The sequence below is a fragment of the Gracilinanus agilis genome, chromosome 6 (assembly GCF_016433145.1).
Source record: "Gracilinanus agilis isolate LMUSP501 chromosome 6, AgileGrace, whole genome shotgun sequence".
NCBI classification, from domain to species: Eukaryota; Metazoa; Chordata; class Mammalia; order Didelphimorphia; family Didelphidae; genus Gracilinanus; species Gracilinanus agilis.
The window spans coordinates 212,156,163-212,175,564 of NC_058135.1; the positions used below are offsets into that span (position 1 = coordinate 212,156,163).

A 19,402-nucleotide genomic window follows, 5' to 3' on the forward strand; every position below is an offset into this window, starting at 1 on the left:
CCCTCCCTCCCTTCCTTCCTTCCTTCCTTCCTTCCTTCCTTCCTTCCTTCCTTCCTTCCTTCCTTCTTTCCTTCCTTCCTTCCTTCCTTCTTTCCTAGGTTAAAACTACACTAAAACTTTTGAGATGCCCTTTATAAATATCATTGTGGCTCTCCTTTATTTTTTTGATTATAATTTATTTGGCATTCTCTTCACATATCCTCCTTCCATAAGTATGTAATTAGAATAGTAACTGCATATGTCTTTTTACCAAGGTTTTCTTTGTCATAACATAACTCTAAAAATGAGACAAAGAATGTATTCTCGTTTTTTTAATTCTTTAAAAACACTTTCTGGACCAGTTTTAAATGCTTGTTTAGACAGTCCCTTAATCTGTTCAATTCTTCATATATGTAGGTCAGAATAGGGTCCGGCATTTTGTAAATGCATGTCAGCATTGCATTCTCTTACTGAAAGCTTCAAACACTGTTTTGTTCCTTTTTTGTGGTTCAGGAATATGAGTCACCACTCAACAGTAACATCACAGCGTTTGCATCAAAGGCAAAAGTGATCTATCCCATCAACCAAAAATTTAGGGTAAGTATCCAGAGCATTATTCTATAAAGCCCCCTTATTTCAATCAATCATATTTATAAATAAGCACTGATTAAATTTTTACCATTCTGCAGGCACTATTTTAGGCATCGGATTATGCAAAAACTAGAGTGAAACCGTTCCTAATCTTGAGACTATAGAGATAGAGATAGAAACATATCAATATCAGTATTGGTATCGATATTGATGTACTATAGAAAAAGCAGAGGTATATACCCCCAAAAAGCTAAATTAGCTACAAGGTGATTTTATAGGGAAGACATGGGTAGCTGGGAGGCAGGAATAAAGAAAAGCTTCATGTAGAAGATTGTGCTTGAGCTGAGCCTTTCAAAGAGATGATGAATAGAGATTCTAAGAAATGTGAGCAAGGAAGAATTATATTCTAGACATGTTTCACAGTCGGTACAAAGACACAAAAAGCCATGGAGTGCCATGTAGGAGGAACAGTTAGGGAGATAGATTGGCTGCACCATAGTGTGAGTAAATGGTGGTATTGTGTAATTAGATTGGAAAAATCTGCTGGAGTCAGATTGTGTAGAGATTAATGCCCAGTTTATGCCTGATTCTACAAGGGATAGTGGACCACTGGAATAAAACAAGCAGGAGAGTGATGTGGTCTCACCTGTGCCCAGGAAAATTACTTTAGAAGCTGTGTTGAGAATGAATGGGGTGGGGGGCGGGTTGGGGCAGCTGGCTAGCTCAGTGGATTGAGAGCCAGGCCTAGAGACAGGAGGTCCTAGGTTCAAATCTGGCCTCAGACACTTTCTAGCTGTGTGACCCTGGACAAGTCACTTGACCTCCATTGCCTACCCTTACCACTCTTATGCCTTGGATCCAACACACAGTATTGACTCCAAAATGGAAGGTAAGGGCCTAAAAAAATAAATAAAAAGAGAGAGAGAATGAATGAGGCAGGGAGAGACTTGAAACAAAGAGACCATTTGGGAAATTATTGTAATAGTTCAGTAAAAGAGTTATAAAGATTCAAATTAGAGAAGTAGATGGGCAAATGGAAAGATGTTGACAGATGCAAAAGATGTTATGCCAATCAGTCCATTTTCTAATATTTATTAAGCATTTCTTTTTTTTTTTTAACCCTTACCTTCTGTCTTGGAGTCAATACTGTGTTTTGGCTCCAAGGCAGAAGACTGCGGCTAGGCAATGGGGAGTTAAGTGACTTGCCCAGGGTCACACAGCTAGAAAGTGTTTGAGGCCAGATTTGAACCTAGGACCTCCAGTCTCTAGGCCTGGCTCTCAATCCACTGAGCTACCCTTTATTAAGCATTTCTATGTGCTAGTACTGTGCTGAGTACTCAGAAAACAAATATAAGCAAAATAGAAATTCAGTCCCTGCCCTCAAGGACTTTACATTCTATTTTAAGAAGAAAATTCATAAAAAAAATGAAGGCTGAAAACATGAGGCTTGTGGTACTTATGTGGGATATGGTGGCACGTCCTGAGTTAGTAGTAGAGCTGGAAGAAGAAGAATCAAGCATAGTCAGTCAAAATGAGACCTTGGGAGGAACTTACCCATGGGAGAAAGGTGTCACAGACGTGAGGAGATGTTCTGAGAGGGAAAGATAAGGTGTGACGATGGAGGTTTCAGGGTGAAAAGGCATTTGGGACATAGTGGCAAAGTCCAGATAATCAGGAGTCAGAAAAGTACAATGATCTTTCTGCCTATTTTTTTCTTTTTCACCATCTACATCCTAAGAAGAGAAATAACATGTGAACACAAATAATTTTAATAAAAATGTTTATTAAAATTTTAACAAAAAATTTAAAAATAAAATAAATGTCAATGAGTACATGAGGCATATAAAAGGAATATGTTATTATTGGGCAGAAAGAAGTTAGGACAGGCCAAGAGAGGCAAGGTTCAAGACGTTGGTCAAAGAATAGGAACCTAAAGCACAGAAAATATCTAGACAACAATTCACCAATAAGGAACTGGGAAATAAAGCATCAGTTAACTGATATCCATGAGTTAAATAAAGGAAAGGACAAGAATATCAAAACTTTAATGGTAGTCTAGTTTATGTTGACCAGCCCTACTAGGACAAATATTTTTTACCTTGTGCCCTTGTTTTCCGCTTTTTCCTGAACAAGTGAACAAAGGCTAGAAAATTTGTATGTACTGGTGGGCAGAGAGAGAGACAGAGCTCCTTAGATGCTGGTTTCTCTTGATTTATCTAAAATAAGAAAGGGTCAACAGTCCCAGAGAGTTCTAATACATGACAGCTCCCAATTCAGTGTATATCAGGATTCTACTATATTTATAAATAAAAACCAAGGGGAAAAGTATCGGAAAATCTACTTGAATTCTCTTGAATTGAAGAAACATTTGTTTATACTCTACTAACATGTGTAGGGCATTGCATATGGCTCTAAGAAGACAAGACCTGATACCTATCCTCGTAGAGGTCAGAGTCTGCTAGGGATTTAAGATACCAAATAGAAATATCTATAATTGAAAACATTAAAGAACAAGTCTACTGAAAAAGTATTAAAAAAAACTACTATATTAATCAGAGGAAAATGGCCATTAACATGATGAAGGATTGGAGGAAGATTCTTGCAGAAAGTGGCATTGGTTCTGGGCTTTAAAATATGCATAAGGGGCATCTGGGTGGCTCAGTGGATAGAGAGCCAGGTCTGGCATTGGTAAGACTTGAGCTCAAATGTGACCTCAAATACTTCCTAGCTGTGTGACTCTGGGCAAGTCACTTCATCATAATTATCTTGCCCTTACAACTCATCTGCCTTGGAACTGATACTTAATATAGATTTTAAAAAATAATGTACCCTTACCAATCTTCCACCTATGAGACAATACACCGAAGTACAAGGGTTTAAAAAAATTTTAAAAAATAAAAAAATAATGTAAGGGTTTTTATTTTAATATAAAATAAAAGAATTCAGCAGGTGAAGTCGAAGTGAGAAACCATTGTAGGGATGGCATATATAATAACTGCCTGAGGAAAGACATTGAAACCAAGTACAGAATATATTCAAGTGACTTCAGTTCTTTATTCTGGCTGAAGGAAAATGTGTACAAGTGAGTAGTATAAATCTGGAAGGTATGGTAGCAATGGGGCAAGGAAGATTTTTAAATGCCAAGCGAAGATTGTCTGCATTTTACTGTTTCTCTTATAGTAGAATTAATTTTAAAAATATTGCAACTTTGGTTCATGATATAAAAACAACTAACCAATTTGGTCAACTCAAGGAGAAAATATTAGCCCAATTATGTAATGTTGTTTTCTTGTTGTTTCAATCTTATCAGTAGCACCATATTTTTAAATAATTAATGTATAACTTTAATAAATATCTGAATACCATAAAAGATCAGTATTTTAGAAAATACAGTGTTTTAAAGGTGGGATACAACCACTGTTTTCTAGAATACTAATCAATGAATAATATATAAAGCAGTAACAATCTGGGCTATTTAGATATGGGATAGGTTGTCTAATGAGGTAGTGAGTACTTAGTCACTGGAAGGGTTAAACAATCACTAGATGAACATCTGTGGTAGATATTACAGAGAAGATTCCCATATTAGGTGGGAAGTTGGACCTGACCCTTAGGGATGCTTCTAACTCAAATATTCCAAATTCTGTGACATAATGTAATTTTAACAATTCCATTAAAAATGAAAGTAAAGAATTGAGGATGTAGTTAATAACAAACTGATTACTTCCCTTTTCATGCTGTATTGATTAATGGAGAGTTTTATTTTTTTCCTTTTCTGTTCTCATAGCCTCTTGCAGATGGATCATCTAATCCATCTTTGCATGAAAATCTGAAACAGGCAATTTTGCCAAATCAAATGATGGAAGTTTCTCCTTCAAGTAGTCTTGGGTCCCTCAGCCAGGGAGACAAAGAAGACTGTAGTTCTTCTACCAGCATGCACTCTGCTATTAGTGATGACCGATTCCATGATAGAACCTTCCTTAAGGTGAATTCTTTCCCAGAGGTGTTGACCTGTGAAAGGTAAGGCCCAAACTGTCTAATATAATATTCTAGGAAAAATGATACCTGAGAGTGAGTATAGGTCTTCCACCCTACCTGATAGAGTCACCTAAGAAGACTGTGGCTATATCTACAAAGTAGATTTTATTTTTATTGTTGTTATTATATTGTAGTTATATATTACTTTAATTGTGCAAAATATTTTACAGATATCATCTCATTTTTTCTCTAAACAACCTTTGGAAATAGGTGATATTATTATCCCCATTTTAAGGATGAGTAAATTGCCCAAGTTCACATAGCTAAGATGTTTGAGGCTGGACTTGCACTTGGGTCTTCCTCTAGCAATCTTTTCATAGACCACTTAGCTACCTCCGGTTTATGTGATTCTCTTCATTCAGCATTACTTGTGATAAAAACTTTTTTGATGATGATGGTAGTGATGAAGATGATCTAGTTTATTTCTTTTTCATGAAACCAATTATTTTTCTTATTTATGAGTTCAATGATTTCCTTACTTTCATTCTTATTAATCTCTCCCTTGATTTTCTGGATTTCCAAATTGTTCTGATAATCATTGCTTTATGGTACAGTTTGAGATCTGGTATTGCAAAGCTACCTATTTTCAAAGTTTTTTTCATTAATTCTTTTCATATTCTTCACATTTTGTTCTTTCAGTTGAATTTTGCTATTATTTTTTCTAGTTTTACAAAATAAATTTTTGATAGTTTGATTGATATGGCATCAAATAAATTAATTTAGGTAGAATTGTCATTTTTATTATATTAGCTCTGCTTACCCATGAGCAATTAAGATTTTTCCAGTTGATTAAATGTAACTTTATTTGTATGAAAAGTATAATTCATGTGTTTGTTTTGACTAGTGGCTTGTGGAGCTCAAAGCACTGAAAGCTACCTTGTGCTGGGACTCAGAGGCTAACCTTAGGCTTGGGTAGAGACTTTGGGACTTCTCTTGGGTTTTGTAAGAAATAAAATGAATATAAAAGGATAGACTTAAAAATAATATGTTTTTTAGAGATTTATTAACAGCCATTAGAAAAAATGAAGCCACATGCCTGTTAAGAGTTAATTTGAAAGTTGCATCCTGTTGCCTCCTTCTCCCATCCTGGCTCCTGCTCCCAGGGCAGAAAAGAGGAAGTACCCATCCAGTCTCTCACTATTTATCCTTCTGTTTATATCATTATGCATGATAGGAAACCTATTGGCTTATGGGAAATGTAGTTTCAAGGAACCCTAAATGTCCACAGGAAGTTTAGATCAGGGACCTCAAAATTAGTTCAAGGACTCCCAAATTTCCAATATCACAGTTTGGAAAGGGCTCTTGGCCTCACTCTGAGCTTGCACAGGTCATGTGTACATAACTATGGCTCTAACATATTTGAATTGTTTCCTTCTGGCTGCATGTATTATATTTTCCTTGGTCTTAGAGTCTGGGAATTTGGCTATTATTATAGAGCCACAGTTATTATTACACAGGAACTAGCAACTTCTACATTAAAGGATGAGAATGTAGAAACAAGATAATTCTGAAAGGCAAAGGATGTAGGACTAACCAAGAATTAAGTATTCAGTAAAACAGAGCATAATATTCCAGGGAGAAAAAAATAATGTTCTATGAAATATAGGAATTTCAGGCTTTCCTTACCAAAAAAAACAGAGCCAAAAAATTGAAAACCAAATAGAATACTCAAGAGAAGCATACAAAGATAAAATCTTAAGGGTTCCCAATTAGGTTGAATTGAATACATTTTCCTTGGTCTGCGAGTTCAGGAATTTTGACTATAATAATTCTGTAGTATTTTGTTTTGGGTTCTCTTTTAGGAAGTAATTAGTGGATTTTTTAAATTTCTTTTTTTTCCTGCTTATTCAAAAATATCAGAGCAGTTTTCCTTGACGATTTCTTGTAATATGGTGTCCAGGGTATTTTTCTAATTGTGGCTTTTAGGTATTCTGATGATTCTTAAACTATATCTCCTGGATTTATTTTCCAGGTTAGTAATTTTCCAGTGAGGTATATTATCTATTTTTTCACTCTTTTTAATTGTCTTATTGTTTCCTGATCATTAAGGATTCATTAACTTCAATTTGTACTATTCTGAATTTTATTTTTTTCCTTCAGGTTTCCTCCCCACCCCCAAATTGGGTCAATCCTACTCTCTAAAGTGTTGTTTTCTTCAATGTTTTGTTTGCTTGTTTTGCCTTCATTTTCATTTGGTCCATTCTACTTAGGGAATTTTTTTCCCATGTGTTTTTGTGCCTCTATTTCCTTTTGGCCTTATTCTGGTTTTTAGTGAGTTCATCTCTTTGGTGAATTTATCCTAGATGTTGAGTTTTTCCTGTCAATTCTCTCATTTTTTTATTTTTTTCAAGTTCTTCCAAGGGTTCTTTTGGGTTCTAACATCCTTTTACACTTTCCTTTTTGACACTGTTGTCCTCTTCTGAGTTGTATTTTGGTCCTCTCTGTCATTAAAGTAGCTTTCTAAGATCAGGCTATTTCTTTGCCTTTGCTCATTTTTCTAGTTATTCTTTCTCCCCCATTCTCTTACCAATCTGTTTATGTTCTTGGGTGCACTGCTCCTAGCTTACAGAATACCCTTCTCTAGTATTTGGAGTAGGTTCCCTGCTCTGGGCTCTGCTGACTTAAGCACTCTTATTACACTACCTCTACATGGGAATGAATAGGTTTCCTGCTGTCTCTGCCTTTGCTATCCTTCTGTAGTGGCTTAGGTTGGGCTATTCCCTACCTTTGCTGCTTCAATTACTCAAGGCACTCTGCTGCTATATAGGAGTATGTAGGTTCCTGTACTCTGCTTTCACTGCTCATGTCAAGTGGCTTAGGCTGGGCTAGTCCCCCACTCCACTCTCTCTGCCTTCAATACTTGCCTTCTATACCTTGGTCTAGGACCATTTCCATTCTGCATCTTTGTTGCCTCTGGCTAAGTAGCAGCATATTGAGCCGGTCTGAGTTCTTCCAGTTCCCACAGATGTTATGTTTCCTGAGCAACTGTCTCTTCTTATCCCAGTGAGAGAGTGAGATGTGTTTCTCCCACTTTTTTTTGAAGTGATTTATTCTCTCTCTCTCTCTCTCTCTCTCTTCCCTTCTCTCTTTTTCTCATCAGTTGGGCATCCTTTAGTGCACCATATTAGCTCCAGTGATGGTGGTGATAATGATGTTCTCTTACATATGTACAGAAGTTTAAGGATTGTAAAACATCTTCCAGTGCATTATCCCTGCCTTCCAACATCACTTTAAGGCAGGTGGTGTAAGAAACATCATTCTCATTCTGCACATGGCACAACTGAGGGATAAAGAAAGGAAATGACCTGCCTTGAATCACAGTGCTTGTAAATAGCAGAGCCAAAATCAGAATTCAAATGCCTTGCCTCCAAACTAGTTGATCTTGTTCATAACTAATAAGAAGAACAAAGAGATAATCCATATAAGATAGTAAATTTTGACTCAAAAATAGGAAGAACTTTATTAAATTAAAGCTATTTAAAGATGGAAAATGATCATGAATCTTGTAACCATGTAAAAATGTTCTAAATTAAAAAAATTAAAATATGTAAAATGCTGCAATTCAAGACAATAATTTCTCCATTTTTATAGTTTTTCAGAAAAATATCAGATCATTTCTTGGTTGGGATGTTGGAGATGAGATTCCTACTTCAAGTAGAGTCTGATTTTGTTTTCAAATCTAGGACTATGCAAAGTGACATATCTAATAAATTTGATCATTAGGCACATAATAGATTAAAGCATATTTTCCCTGAAAGAGATGAAGTGCAATATAGATGAGTCTGTAGGCTGAGATGTTTTCCTTTCTTTCCTTTTTTCCCCCCTTTTTTGACTCTCCTACCCTAACTATCCCCAAATTTAAAAATTAAAAGAAAATTCTTGTAATAAGTATTCAGAGTCAAACAAAACAAATTCTCATATTGGCCATGTCTAAAACTATGTAACTTACTCTTGAGTCTTTCCTCTCATGATTTGGATAACATTCTTGAGTATCATTCTTCTAGAATTATAATTGATCTTTGTGTTAACCAGGGAACTTACTTTTTAAAAAATTATTTACCTTTGTATTGTTGTTGTTGTATAAATTGTTCTTGATTCTGCTCATTTAGCTTTGCATTAGTTTACACAAGGAGTCCCAGCTTTTTCTCAAACCTCCCCTTTCACAATATTCCATTAGATTTCTAATTTGTTCAGCCATTCCCCAATTTATGGAAATCCTTTAACAAAAAGAGATTCAATAGTATCTTTTTAATATATTATCTTTTTTCTCTTTAAAATATAGGTCTTTTAGAGATATATCTTCTTCAAAGGGTACTTATACCCTGTATATTCATATATAATTGTTAAGTGACTTTGGGGGTATAGTATAAAATTGCTCTCCAGAATGACTAGATAATTCACAGTTCCACCAGTGGTACATTCATATTCTTATCTCTCCAAGCCCTCCCTATTATTCAGCTCCTCTGTTTTGATTATCTTTAGCAATCTGATGAGTATGAGATAGAATCTAAGATTTCCTTAATTTACTTTTTTCAAATTGTCAATTCATAAAATTCTTTCATAAAAGTTTTTATACCTTAGATTTCTTCTCTTAATAACTGCCTATTTTTAACCTTTGATAATGTTAAGAAATAGCTCTCATTTTAATCATTGCCTTATATATCTTGGATATGAAGCCTTTATCAGAGAAATATCTCAATGAGTTTTAGAGAGAAATATTTTCTCAGCTTTTATCTGAACCTAAGATTAGTCATCATAATAGTATAGTATTTATTTCTATTTGTTTCATTCTTCTTTCCATTGATATTGTTGTAATAAATTTGTATGTTATTTTTTGTTTTACTCATTTTTATATGTTCATTCTATTATCCTCAACTTACCAGGTTCTTGATTCTAGTTTTCTTATTGTTATGTTTCCCTCATTTTCTGTCATATTCTCCAAGTGCTTTCCTAAAGCAAGTTTCTTGGGAAGTAATGTCTTAGGAAAAACAATTTTTAACTCAATTACCTAGATCATTTTCAGTTAACAGTATTGATCCTGGTTATGGATAACATTCCTCCCATCCCTTAGAGATTTTGTCTTCAGCTTCCTCTTCACTTATCCTTCAGCCCTTCTCATCCCTTATCACTTTGTCAGCATGAGAGAGAACCAAAAACTCATAAATCCTGTCCATAAATTCTCCCCATTTGATTTTCTTCTTTTTCACTCCCAGGCCTGCTATCTTCTCCTATCATTTGTTTCAAAGTTTAACTACAGATATATTTTCCAACTATTTCTCTTTTAGGGCTGGTACCTTTTAGATGTCGTTAATATCCATTTTTTTATTGCTCACTCAGATGTCATTTGCCAATGACAAAGCTCTTTACATTTTGATGAGTAGTCATTATCTCTTCGTTTTTCTCTGTTTCTAAGTGAAACTCTGAGCATAAGTCGCAGAGGTTAGCAGGAAAATTTCAGACAGATCTTAACCATTATCTCAAAAGATTATATAAAATGGAAAAAATAAATTGGTCAGGAAGATCAATTGAGAGGCTAATATGTGAAATATAGTGTCAGAAACATGCCGAATTTGAAGTTGGAGGTTCTACATTTGAATCCTCCCTTTCTTTGCATCCAATTATATGAACTTGAACATATAAGTTCATCACTAGAAGTCATATATTCATCTAAAAGATGGACATAATAATACTTAAAGCACCTACCCACATTTAGAGAGTAGTTCTAAGACAAATGAGATATTATACGTGAAAGCACTTTGTAATTGTAAAGCTCTTCATTATGATTTGTAACTGTGTATTTTTAAAATATATTTACTTTGGTTGAAATATATATACCATACATGCTGTCACTGGAAGAGCAACTTCTTTGATCCCTTAATCACTTTTTCATTCTTTGACAAAAAGTACTATTTAGGGAAAGAGTGCTATGCCTTTGAAACAGGAAATCTGGGTTCAAATTTTGTCTCTTACACTTACTATGTGGCATTAGGCTCATCTCTAAGCTTTAGTTGCCTCAATTATAAAATTAGGAATGGGACTAGATTAGAGCTTTTTTTTTAAAAAAAACCCTTTTTCTCTTGTCTTAGAATCAGTACTAGGTATTTGTTCCAAGGCAGTGTAGTGGCAAGGGCAAGGTAATTGTGATTAAATGATTTGCCCAGTCACACCGCTAGGAAGTGTCTGAGCCAAGTTGTGAATCTAAGACCCCCAATCTTTAGGTCTGATTATCTACCAAGCCACTTAGCAGCTCTTTTAAATCAGGGCTTCTTAATCTTTTTTTTTTTTTTTTTTTTTTTTTTTTGGATATGGACCTTTTGACAATCCAATGAAAATTATTAACCCCTCAGAATTATTTATATATATGTTTATATATATGTAATTTTTATAATTACAAAGGAAACCAATTATATTAAAATATATATCTGTGTACATATGCAAACATACATATATTTATATTTACAAACCACCAGTTAAGGACCCTTGATGAGAAAACATCTCAGTACCCTTTCTCTTTCGTGATTTATGATCTCTAAAATGTTGATGATCATATTGGTCCTACCCACTTCACAGCATTGTGGAAAGTAAAATATTCTCTCAGCCTTATAGAGATACAAGCTATTTTTTCTATTCATCCTTGGTCAAAATTGGGTTTTAATTTAAGTTGAGTTTTTATGTAAACTAATATGTCAGGAAGATAGAAAGAAAATGAAAAGGCATTGTGGATGATTTATATAAATGACCACGTGCTAGAGTTGACAACAGAAATTGGTGAGTGTTGTACTAATGAAGTTTCACTGGAGTCATTTATTTCTGTCACTGTAATGTAGTTTTCTGTTGTTTTTTTTTAATTTCAGTTTTGATATTAGCTTGTGTCTGCATAGCCTTCACCTGAAAAATCTGCTGCTCTTAGACAAGGACCTGAGGCAGGAAAAATATATGGTAAGTGGAAGGTGATTGTTTTAATGTATTTTTTTTATCTGAGTATGAATGTGGTTTTATTGGAAAATGTAAATTCTTTAAACAGTTGAGGCATAGAAATAGCTGTGGTGGGTTCCCCTTCACCAGAAGTCCAGAGGACCACTTTTTAGATGTTACAGAGAAGGGATTCTTGTTCAGTACAGGATGGTCTAGACAGCCTCCAAGTTGTCTGCAAGTTCTTTGAATCTTTGAATATACATTTTTGTCCATATAATCTACTTGGCTTATGGGATGGATATGTACCTTCCTCCATTAACATCTTCCCATATCAATTCATCATGTGGTGTAGAAGTGAACCAAAAGTTAAGACAGATTGCAGAGCACAAGCTCTAGTGGATCCTACCAATCTGGAAAGAATTTTAGTGTGGAGCCTAGGGACTGTATAATTAAGAGGCAAGCAAAATGCTGAGCTGAATTCATCACAAGAGGATTGTTCCTTAGGGAATCCATTTATTCTGACTCAGAAATCTTCTGGAATGCAAAGGTATGTTGGGAGTAATTAGGATCTGCATAGATGGCTGTTGTTTAGCCATTTCAGTAGTGTCTGACTCTTCATAACATCATTTTTTTTTGTCAAAGAAATTGAAGTGATTCACCATTTCCTTTTCTAGTTCATTTTACAGATGAGGAAACTGAAGCAAATAGGGGTTATGTAACTTACCTGGTTAGTAAGTGTCAGAGGTTGGATTTGAACTCACATTTAGAAGTGTTTGAGGTTGGATTTGAACTCAGGAAGAGGAGTCTTCCTGACCTCTGGACCCACACTCTATGCCCTCTGCCACTTAGCTACCTTGCATAATTAAAGGGCATGCCAAATTGAAGAAATCAGGAGAGCTTAAAATATTGAATTCTGTAATATTATGTTAAGCCCTCTGTCTAAATAGAAAAAAGTGAATTTTACTCAAATCTATTAAATATTTGAAATATAAAAATTAATTCATTGTCTTTTGTATACATGTCCTCTATTCTAAAATGATTTAGTGCAAGATAGTTTTTAGGCTTACTTATGGCTCTTCCAAATGCTAACTAAGGTTTCTGAATGGGGGATTATAGCTGTAAAAAAAAAAGTATTATGATGCTATAATTGAAAGCAATATGTTGGCCTTTGAGAGGTCTAAAGAAATATTATAAAAAATAAAGATCTAGAGGAAAACAGGCATTGTAAATCACATTTTTCTTTAATAAATATTTTATTAATTTTTTCTAATATCACTATAAGTTCCCAGTGCCCTCCCTGCCCCCAACAATAGAACCTTCCCCTGCAAAACAGACAAAGAAAACAAAATAAACAAAATCACTTTTCATGCCTGACAATATCTGATTCCACAGCCATGGTCCACTATCTCTCTGCAAAGAGAGGGAGGATAGTTCAAAAGAACGATCTTGAGTCTAATTAGGAAAGATAATTAGAAATTGCTTCTGTGGGAAAAGTTTCTCAAAGTTCCAAAAAAAGCCAATTTCAGATTAAACTTTGGAAAAGATAGCCAGTTATTATAAGTACTGCAATGTAAATACTTATGCTAAGTAAAATTGAAACCAGTTGATTGGGAATTCAAAAAACATGTTGTAGAATTTTATCAAAAAATTGGTAATTGATTTTTTTATTTATATGGTTCACTACCCTTTTTAATCATTGAGATTAAAACCTTTATTGAGGAAAAGAGTATGGAACAAAACGTGTTTTCAAATTCCTTTCATTTATTTCTCTTATCTTTTGCAGAAGTAAACAAACACTTGGAATTCTTTGTTATTTTTATTTAAAGTTGTCTTTTATTGTATTATTCACGATTACATAGAAAAACTCTTAATTTTCAATATCTTTAAAATTTCAAGTTTAAAATTATTTTTTCCCTTCTTCCCTCCCTCCTACTTTGAAAAGGCAAGTATTTGATAGAGATCATACCTATGAAGTCATGCAAAATATCTGAGTCTCATTGTAAAAGAAAACACAGACCAGAAAACAGAAGAAAAATAAAGTAAAAGAATATTCTTCACTTTGCATGTAGACTTTCTCATTTCTTTATCTGGAATTGAATAGAATTTTCCAAAATAAATCTTTCAAAATTGTCTTGGGTCCTTGCTCAGAATGAGTAGGTCATTCATAGTTGATCATTATTATAATATTGCTGTTACTATGTAATGCTGTGTAAAATAATCTGGTTGTGCTCACTTCACTTTGCATCAGTTTATACATCTTTTCAGGTTTTCTGAAATCGTCTCGTTCATCAATTTTTATAACATGTAGTATTCTATCACAATCACGTACCACAACTTGTTCAGTCATTTACCAATTAATGGGTACCTCCTCAGTTTCCAATTATTTGCCACCACAAAAAGATCTGTAACAAATATTTTTGTGTATAGAGGTACTTTCCCCTCTCTTTCAAGAAACTCTTTGGACTACATAGCTCATAGTGGTATTGCTGAGGCACAAGATATTCAAAATTTTATGGCCTTTTAAGCATAGTTCCAAATTGCTCTCAAGAATGGTTAGATAAGTTCACAGTTCCACCAACAGTGCATTAGTGTCCCTGTTTTTCCACATCTCCTGGCACATTTCTCATTTTTCTTTTCTTTCATATTAGCCAATTTGACAGGTATGAAGTGGTACCTCAGAATTGTTTCATTTGCCTTTTCCGAATCAATAATGATTTGGAGCAGTGATGGGCAAACTTTTTAAAGAGTGGCCCAAAGTAAAGGAAATGCTCATCTGTCAGTCTGTTTCTAAGGATACTCTTTCGAAGTTTCATTGTATCCTTTTCATTGTATTCATTAGATTAGGAATAATGTCACCTGGCCAGATAAAACATTTCAGGGGGCCACATCTGTTTGCCCATCACTGATTTAGAGCATTTTTTCGTAGGACTATAAATAGCTTTGATTTCTTCTTCAAACTCTCTGTTCATATCCTTTGACCATTTATCAATTGGAGAATGACTATCAATTGGAGAATGACTTATATTTTTATAAATTTGACTTTATTCTCAGTACATTTATTGGAGAAATTTGCTTTAAATTTTCCCACTTTCCTTTTAAACTTAAATGTATTGGTTTTATTTGTACAAATCCTTTAAAATTTCATATAATTGCTCTGTAATGCTCAATATCTCTTATTTGATCATTAAGTCTTCCATTATCCATAAATCTGACAGGTAAACTATTCCATGCACCCCTACTTTGCTTATGATATTGCCCTTTATGTTTAAATCATATACCCATTTTGACCTTATCTTGGTCTAAGATGTGAGACATTGGCCAATACCTAGTTTTTGTTTTTGTTTTTTCAAATTGTTTTTTTTTTCCAATAAGTTTTTGTTCAACAGTGAGTTTTTGTCTCCAAAACTTTTTTTTTCATTTATCCAACCCTAAATTTCTATGGTTATTACCTACTTTTTGTTTTGCCAATACTGAATTGTTTTGATGAATATCACTTTGTGATACACTTTGAGATCTGGTACTTCTAGGTTACTTTTTTCATTTTTTTCCATCAGTTCCCTTGATATTATTAACAGTTTGTTCTTCCAGATAATTTTGTTATTATTTTTTCTAACTCAGCAAAATAATTTTTGGTAGTCTGACTTTTTTATGTCTCTCTTTTGATGTCAGTATGGCAACTTCCAGGACTAATGCTTTAAGACCTTCTAAAAATCCAGTACCTTTACTACAAATATTGATAAAAATTGGTTTTGAGTTATTGTTTTTTTTCTTCTGATAGATGTTTATCCAAATCCTCAAAATGTCCTTAATTGATATTCTTCCCAAGAAGAAAACTGGTGATGACATGTATCAAAAAATCATTTCAAAACAAGAAATGGTAAGAATTACAATTTATGTTTCAAAAAAACATTTTTGATAAGGCTAATATTGCTTTCATTTAACCAACTAACATACTGCCTAATGACAATGAAATGTGTTCTATTAGATAGAGAATTTTGAAAATCAATGTAGATTACACATCTTTTTGTTTAAGATATGTATTCATATCCTTTGTATACGGAAAACCTCTTTATGATATCACCTATAAATATTAGTTACTGTTGGAAATGTTATCAACAAGAAATTTGGAATTAGAGGAACTGAGTTCAAATCCAGACTCTTTCTCTTACAAGTCTTATTAATTCTCTGGTTCTGTTTCTTTATTTTCAAAAGGCGGATTGAACTGCATGATCTCTAAATTCCATTTCATCTCTAATTCTGTGATCCTATACCTATTCGTTTTATAACTGTTGCAGCCTAGTACTATCTTTTACTATCTTCAGGATTTAAGAATTGTTTGTTGTTATAGTTTTAGCTGACATTTTCCTTTTTAAATAATATATCCACACTTGTTCTCAGTCTAAGTAGCTAGGTTATACAGTGATTCATTGGGCTTGGAGTCATGAAGACCTGAGTTCAAATAAAGCCTTAGACACTAATGGCCCAGGGCAGCCCACTTAACCTCATTTTATCTCAATTTTCTCATTAGTAAAGTGAGGATAATAATATCTGCGTGCCAGGGTTATCGTTACAATCAAATAAAATATCTGTAAAGAACTGTATGAAACTTAAAATGATATATAAATGCTTCTATTATTATTATTATTATCTAGCTATTATTTTTTCATATAGGGAACTCCCAGTATTGAAACTCCCTCCACCCACATAGTTCAGCAATTTATCTTTCATATATTATTATTTTTATTTTTGTTTAACCCTTACTGTCTGTCTTAGTAAAAACTGTGAGACAGAAGGACAAAGAGCTAGGCAAAGGGGATTAAGTGACTTGTCCAGAGTCCCACATCTATGAAGTATCTGAGATCATATTTGAATCCAAGTCCTCCCAACTCCAGGTCTGGTACTCTACTTTACCATCTACCTATCCCTATAACACCAATTCTTAAGAAAACTGAAGTGAGGAGACTAGTCTGTAGTCCCCTAGTCAATATCTATCGGATGCAGCTCTAGAATCCATGTTCCTCAATCATTCCAGTCTCCCACCATACCATTTTACCTGAAAAAGCTAAAAATATAAATCTTTTTATAAATATATGATTTTATTTGTGAAATGTTATCATTATAAAAAAAGCCAAAATTTTAGAAATTTTATACATTTCTCATTATTGCTAATGATGAACTATCTCTTAAGTGGTACTCTAAAGCCAATGGGAAATGTTCAGGAGAGGTATCCCAGAAGAGCAGACAGAATGGTACCTTTAAAGATGGGAGACAGACTATCTGGATTCCCATCCTTCCCTTGGCAATCTTGGAAAATGCATTTCATCTTTTTGGCTGAAACATTCTTTGCTTCTAAGATATAAATGTTATACTCAAAGCTTCCTCACAAGATTATGATAAAGAAAATTCCTTGTAAATTATATCAATGTGAGCTGCTCTTAATATATGGAGGATTTATGGGAAGGCAAATATAAGAATCTCACAAGATGACAAGGTGTGGAAGGGCTGAAATGAACATCCACAGAAAGAGTACCCTTACTAATGAAAACACTGATCTAGTAAAAGGAAGCATCCTGATGAGAAAGAAAAAAAGAAAAACTAATGGTGCATTGGTGCTTATTATGACCTTTTTCTTCATTTCTTAGTCATTTTTGATAAATGCTAAACTTTATATTTGTGCTCATTTTCTCTTTTACTCATTATTTTTAGTTTTAATTAAAACTCTGGGGAAAAGTTCACATATATATATATATGTACATATATATGTAGTCTGTACAGATACAAATATTGTTATTCCCTTAAAATCATTAACCTCAAAAACATAGACATCAATTTAAAAAATATTTGGGATTGTGAAATTACAACATTAAAGATGCATGAGAAGATCATATCACACTGAATAGTCCTGAGTAGGAATGGTGCCTTCCCATGCCCCTCCTTTTTTTTTCCCTTTCTTCCCCAGAACTTAATGAAGAATTGTGTACAGTAGGTGCTCAATAAATAGAAAGGTATTTGGGGATTTGTAAGTAGGTTTAAGAAAAACAAGCATAGTCCTTATTCTAACACATATCTGGACACATTGGCATTTATCTTTAATAACTGTGGTGAAGATTATTTTAATATTCTGTGATCATCATTTTATATCACATATTTCATAATATCCTCACAATAGTTCAATGAAGTAGAAATTGTTAATACTTGTAGCCCTATTTTCCAGATGAAGTAACTGAGGCTTATGAAGACTTAGTACTTTATTCAGAGCCACACAAATAAATACCACTGGATCTAGAATGTATGTCATATGACTCCCAATCCAGTGCTCTTTCTACTGTGCCATGATATCTTAAAGTTGCTCCATTACATTGTGAGCTTCTGGTGGGGAGAGACAGACTTTTGCCCCTTTGTGCTTCTAGGACTTAACATATTGTTTGACATCTGGTAGGCATTTGAGAAATGTTTGTTTATTGATTGCTGTTCATGATCAGCTATCTGATGCTGTGCATACTAGTGATACTCTCTTTCCCTCAGTTTCCCTATCTGTAAAAAAGAGCATAATGTCTAAGGTTCTGTCCATCTCTAAAACCTATTATCCTCTGAACATTACTAATTGTGTCACTTTGATTAAGTAACTGAGCCTCAGATGCTTTCGTCTATTTTACATGAGGATGACTATTAACCATTTCAGAGGATAGGTGTGAAGTAATTATTTTGTAAGCCTTAGAATGCCGTAGGATGATGAGTTATGATTATAAATGTAAAAATCCATGGGGCATTTTAATCAGGAATGAACAAATAGCCTTTTGTATTGTAGCCAAGACTAAGGGCAATACTTATCTTCTTTGTATTTAACATGTTGTTATTGGTTTCTTTTTAACATGCTTTTCTTTATTGTTATTTTCAGGATTTGGAAGAATTAGAAAAACAAATTCATTCCAAATTATCAAATACAGAGATGTTGGGTGCTGGTAGTTCTGAATATTACACACTGGAGGATATTGAAAGGAAAGAGAGAGAATACTCAGAACACATAATAGATAATGTACGTACAGAATTTTATTTCTCTTGCAATGCTTACAATATAAAAAAATAATTTTTCCCCTCACTGAGCAATTAAATTGGCTAAATAAAAAGGACTGTGCTTGAAAGCTTGCTAGACATTTCCATTCCCTTAAGAGACTTACTTATCTGGTTTCTAAAGGTAAATGGGAAAGAAGGTATAATTTAGATTCAAAGATTCACAGAAAGAAAATTTGTTTAAGTATCCTGTCCTTTGTGAGAATCTCAGATTACTCTCTTTGTAATTCAAACTGGAAATCATTGGAGCTTTCACTAACATTCTTTCCTTTCCCTCTTGGGATAAAGAAAGTTCCATCTGGGAACTTCATGTCCTTTAAGCTCTTCTTAGAAACTGGGGTCTGGGAGTGGGCATGAGAGGGATGGTGCCTTAGGTGCAAGTTGTAGAATAGAAAGTGTACTAGATTAGGAGTCAACCAACTTGAGTTCAAATACAGACTTCGCTACTTATTATCTGTTTAATTTGTAATCAATGTCTATCATGGCCTGGCACAATCCTGGTCTTTATGTAGCCTCTAAGACTGGATGTGGGCTACTCATCTTTTCTGGGATGAATTCATCCCAAACTGTCATGTAATGGGAAGATCCCAGAGAAAGGCCATCACCACATGGAGAGAGAAGGGAAAGGAATAAAGATAGATAGATAGATAGATAGATAGATAGATAGATAGATAGATAGATAGATAAGAGAAAGAAAGAAAGAAAGAAAGAAAGAAAGAAAGAAAGAAAGGAAGGAAGGAAGGAAGGAAGGAAGGAAGGAAGGAAGGAAGGAAGGAAGGAACGAAGCAAGGATGGATGGAAGAAAGAG

At 34.0% G+C, this 19,402-nt stretch overlaps 1 protein-coding gene across 1 annotated transcript in view; it reads left to right on the top strand.

Annotated features, from left to right (window-relative positions):
• Positions 1 to 19,402, top strand: part of EVC (EvC ciliary complex subunit 1) — a 108,618-nt gene that overhangs the window by 20,833 nt on the left and 68,383 nt on the right. The window contains exons 3-7 of the mRNA XM_044680251.1: positions 493 to 576; positions 4,358 to 4,590; positions 11,463 to 11,547; positions 15,302 to 15,400; positions 18,422 to 18,559. Of these exons, the coding sequence (XP_044536186.1) occupies positions 493 to 576; positions 4,358 to 4,590; positions 11,463 to 11,547; positions 15,302 to 15,400; positions 18,422 to 18,559 (639 nt within the window). The remainder of the gene's footprint in view (positions 1 to 492; positions 577 to 4,357; positions 4,591 to 11,462; positions 11,548 to 15,301; positions 15,401 to 18,421; positions 18,560 to 19,402) is intronic.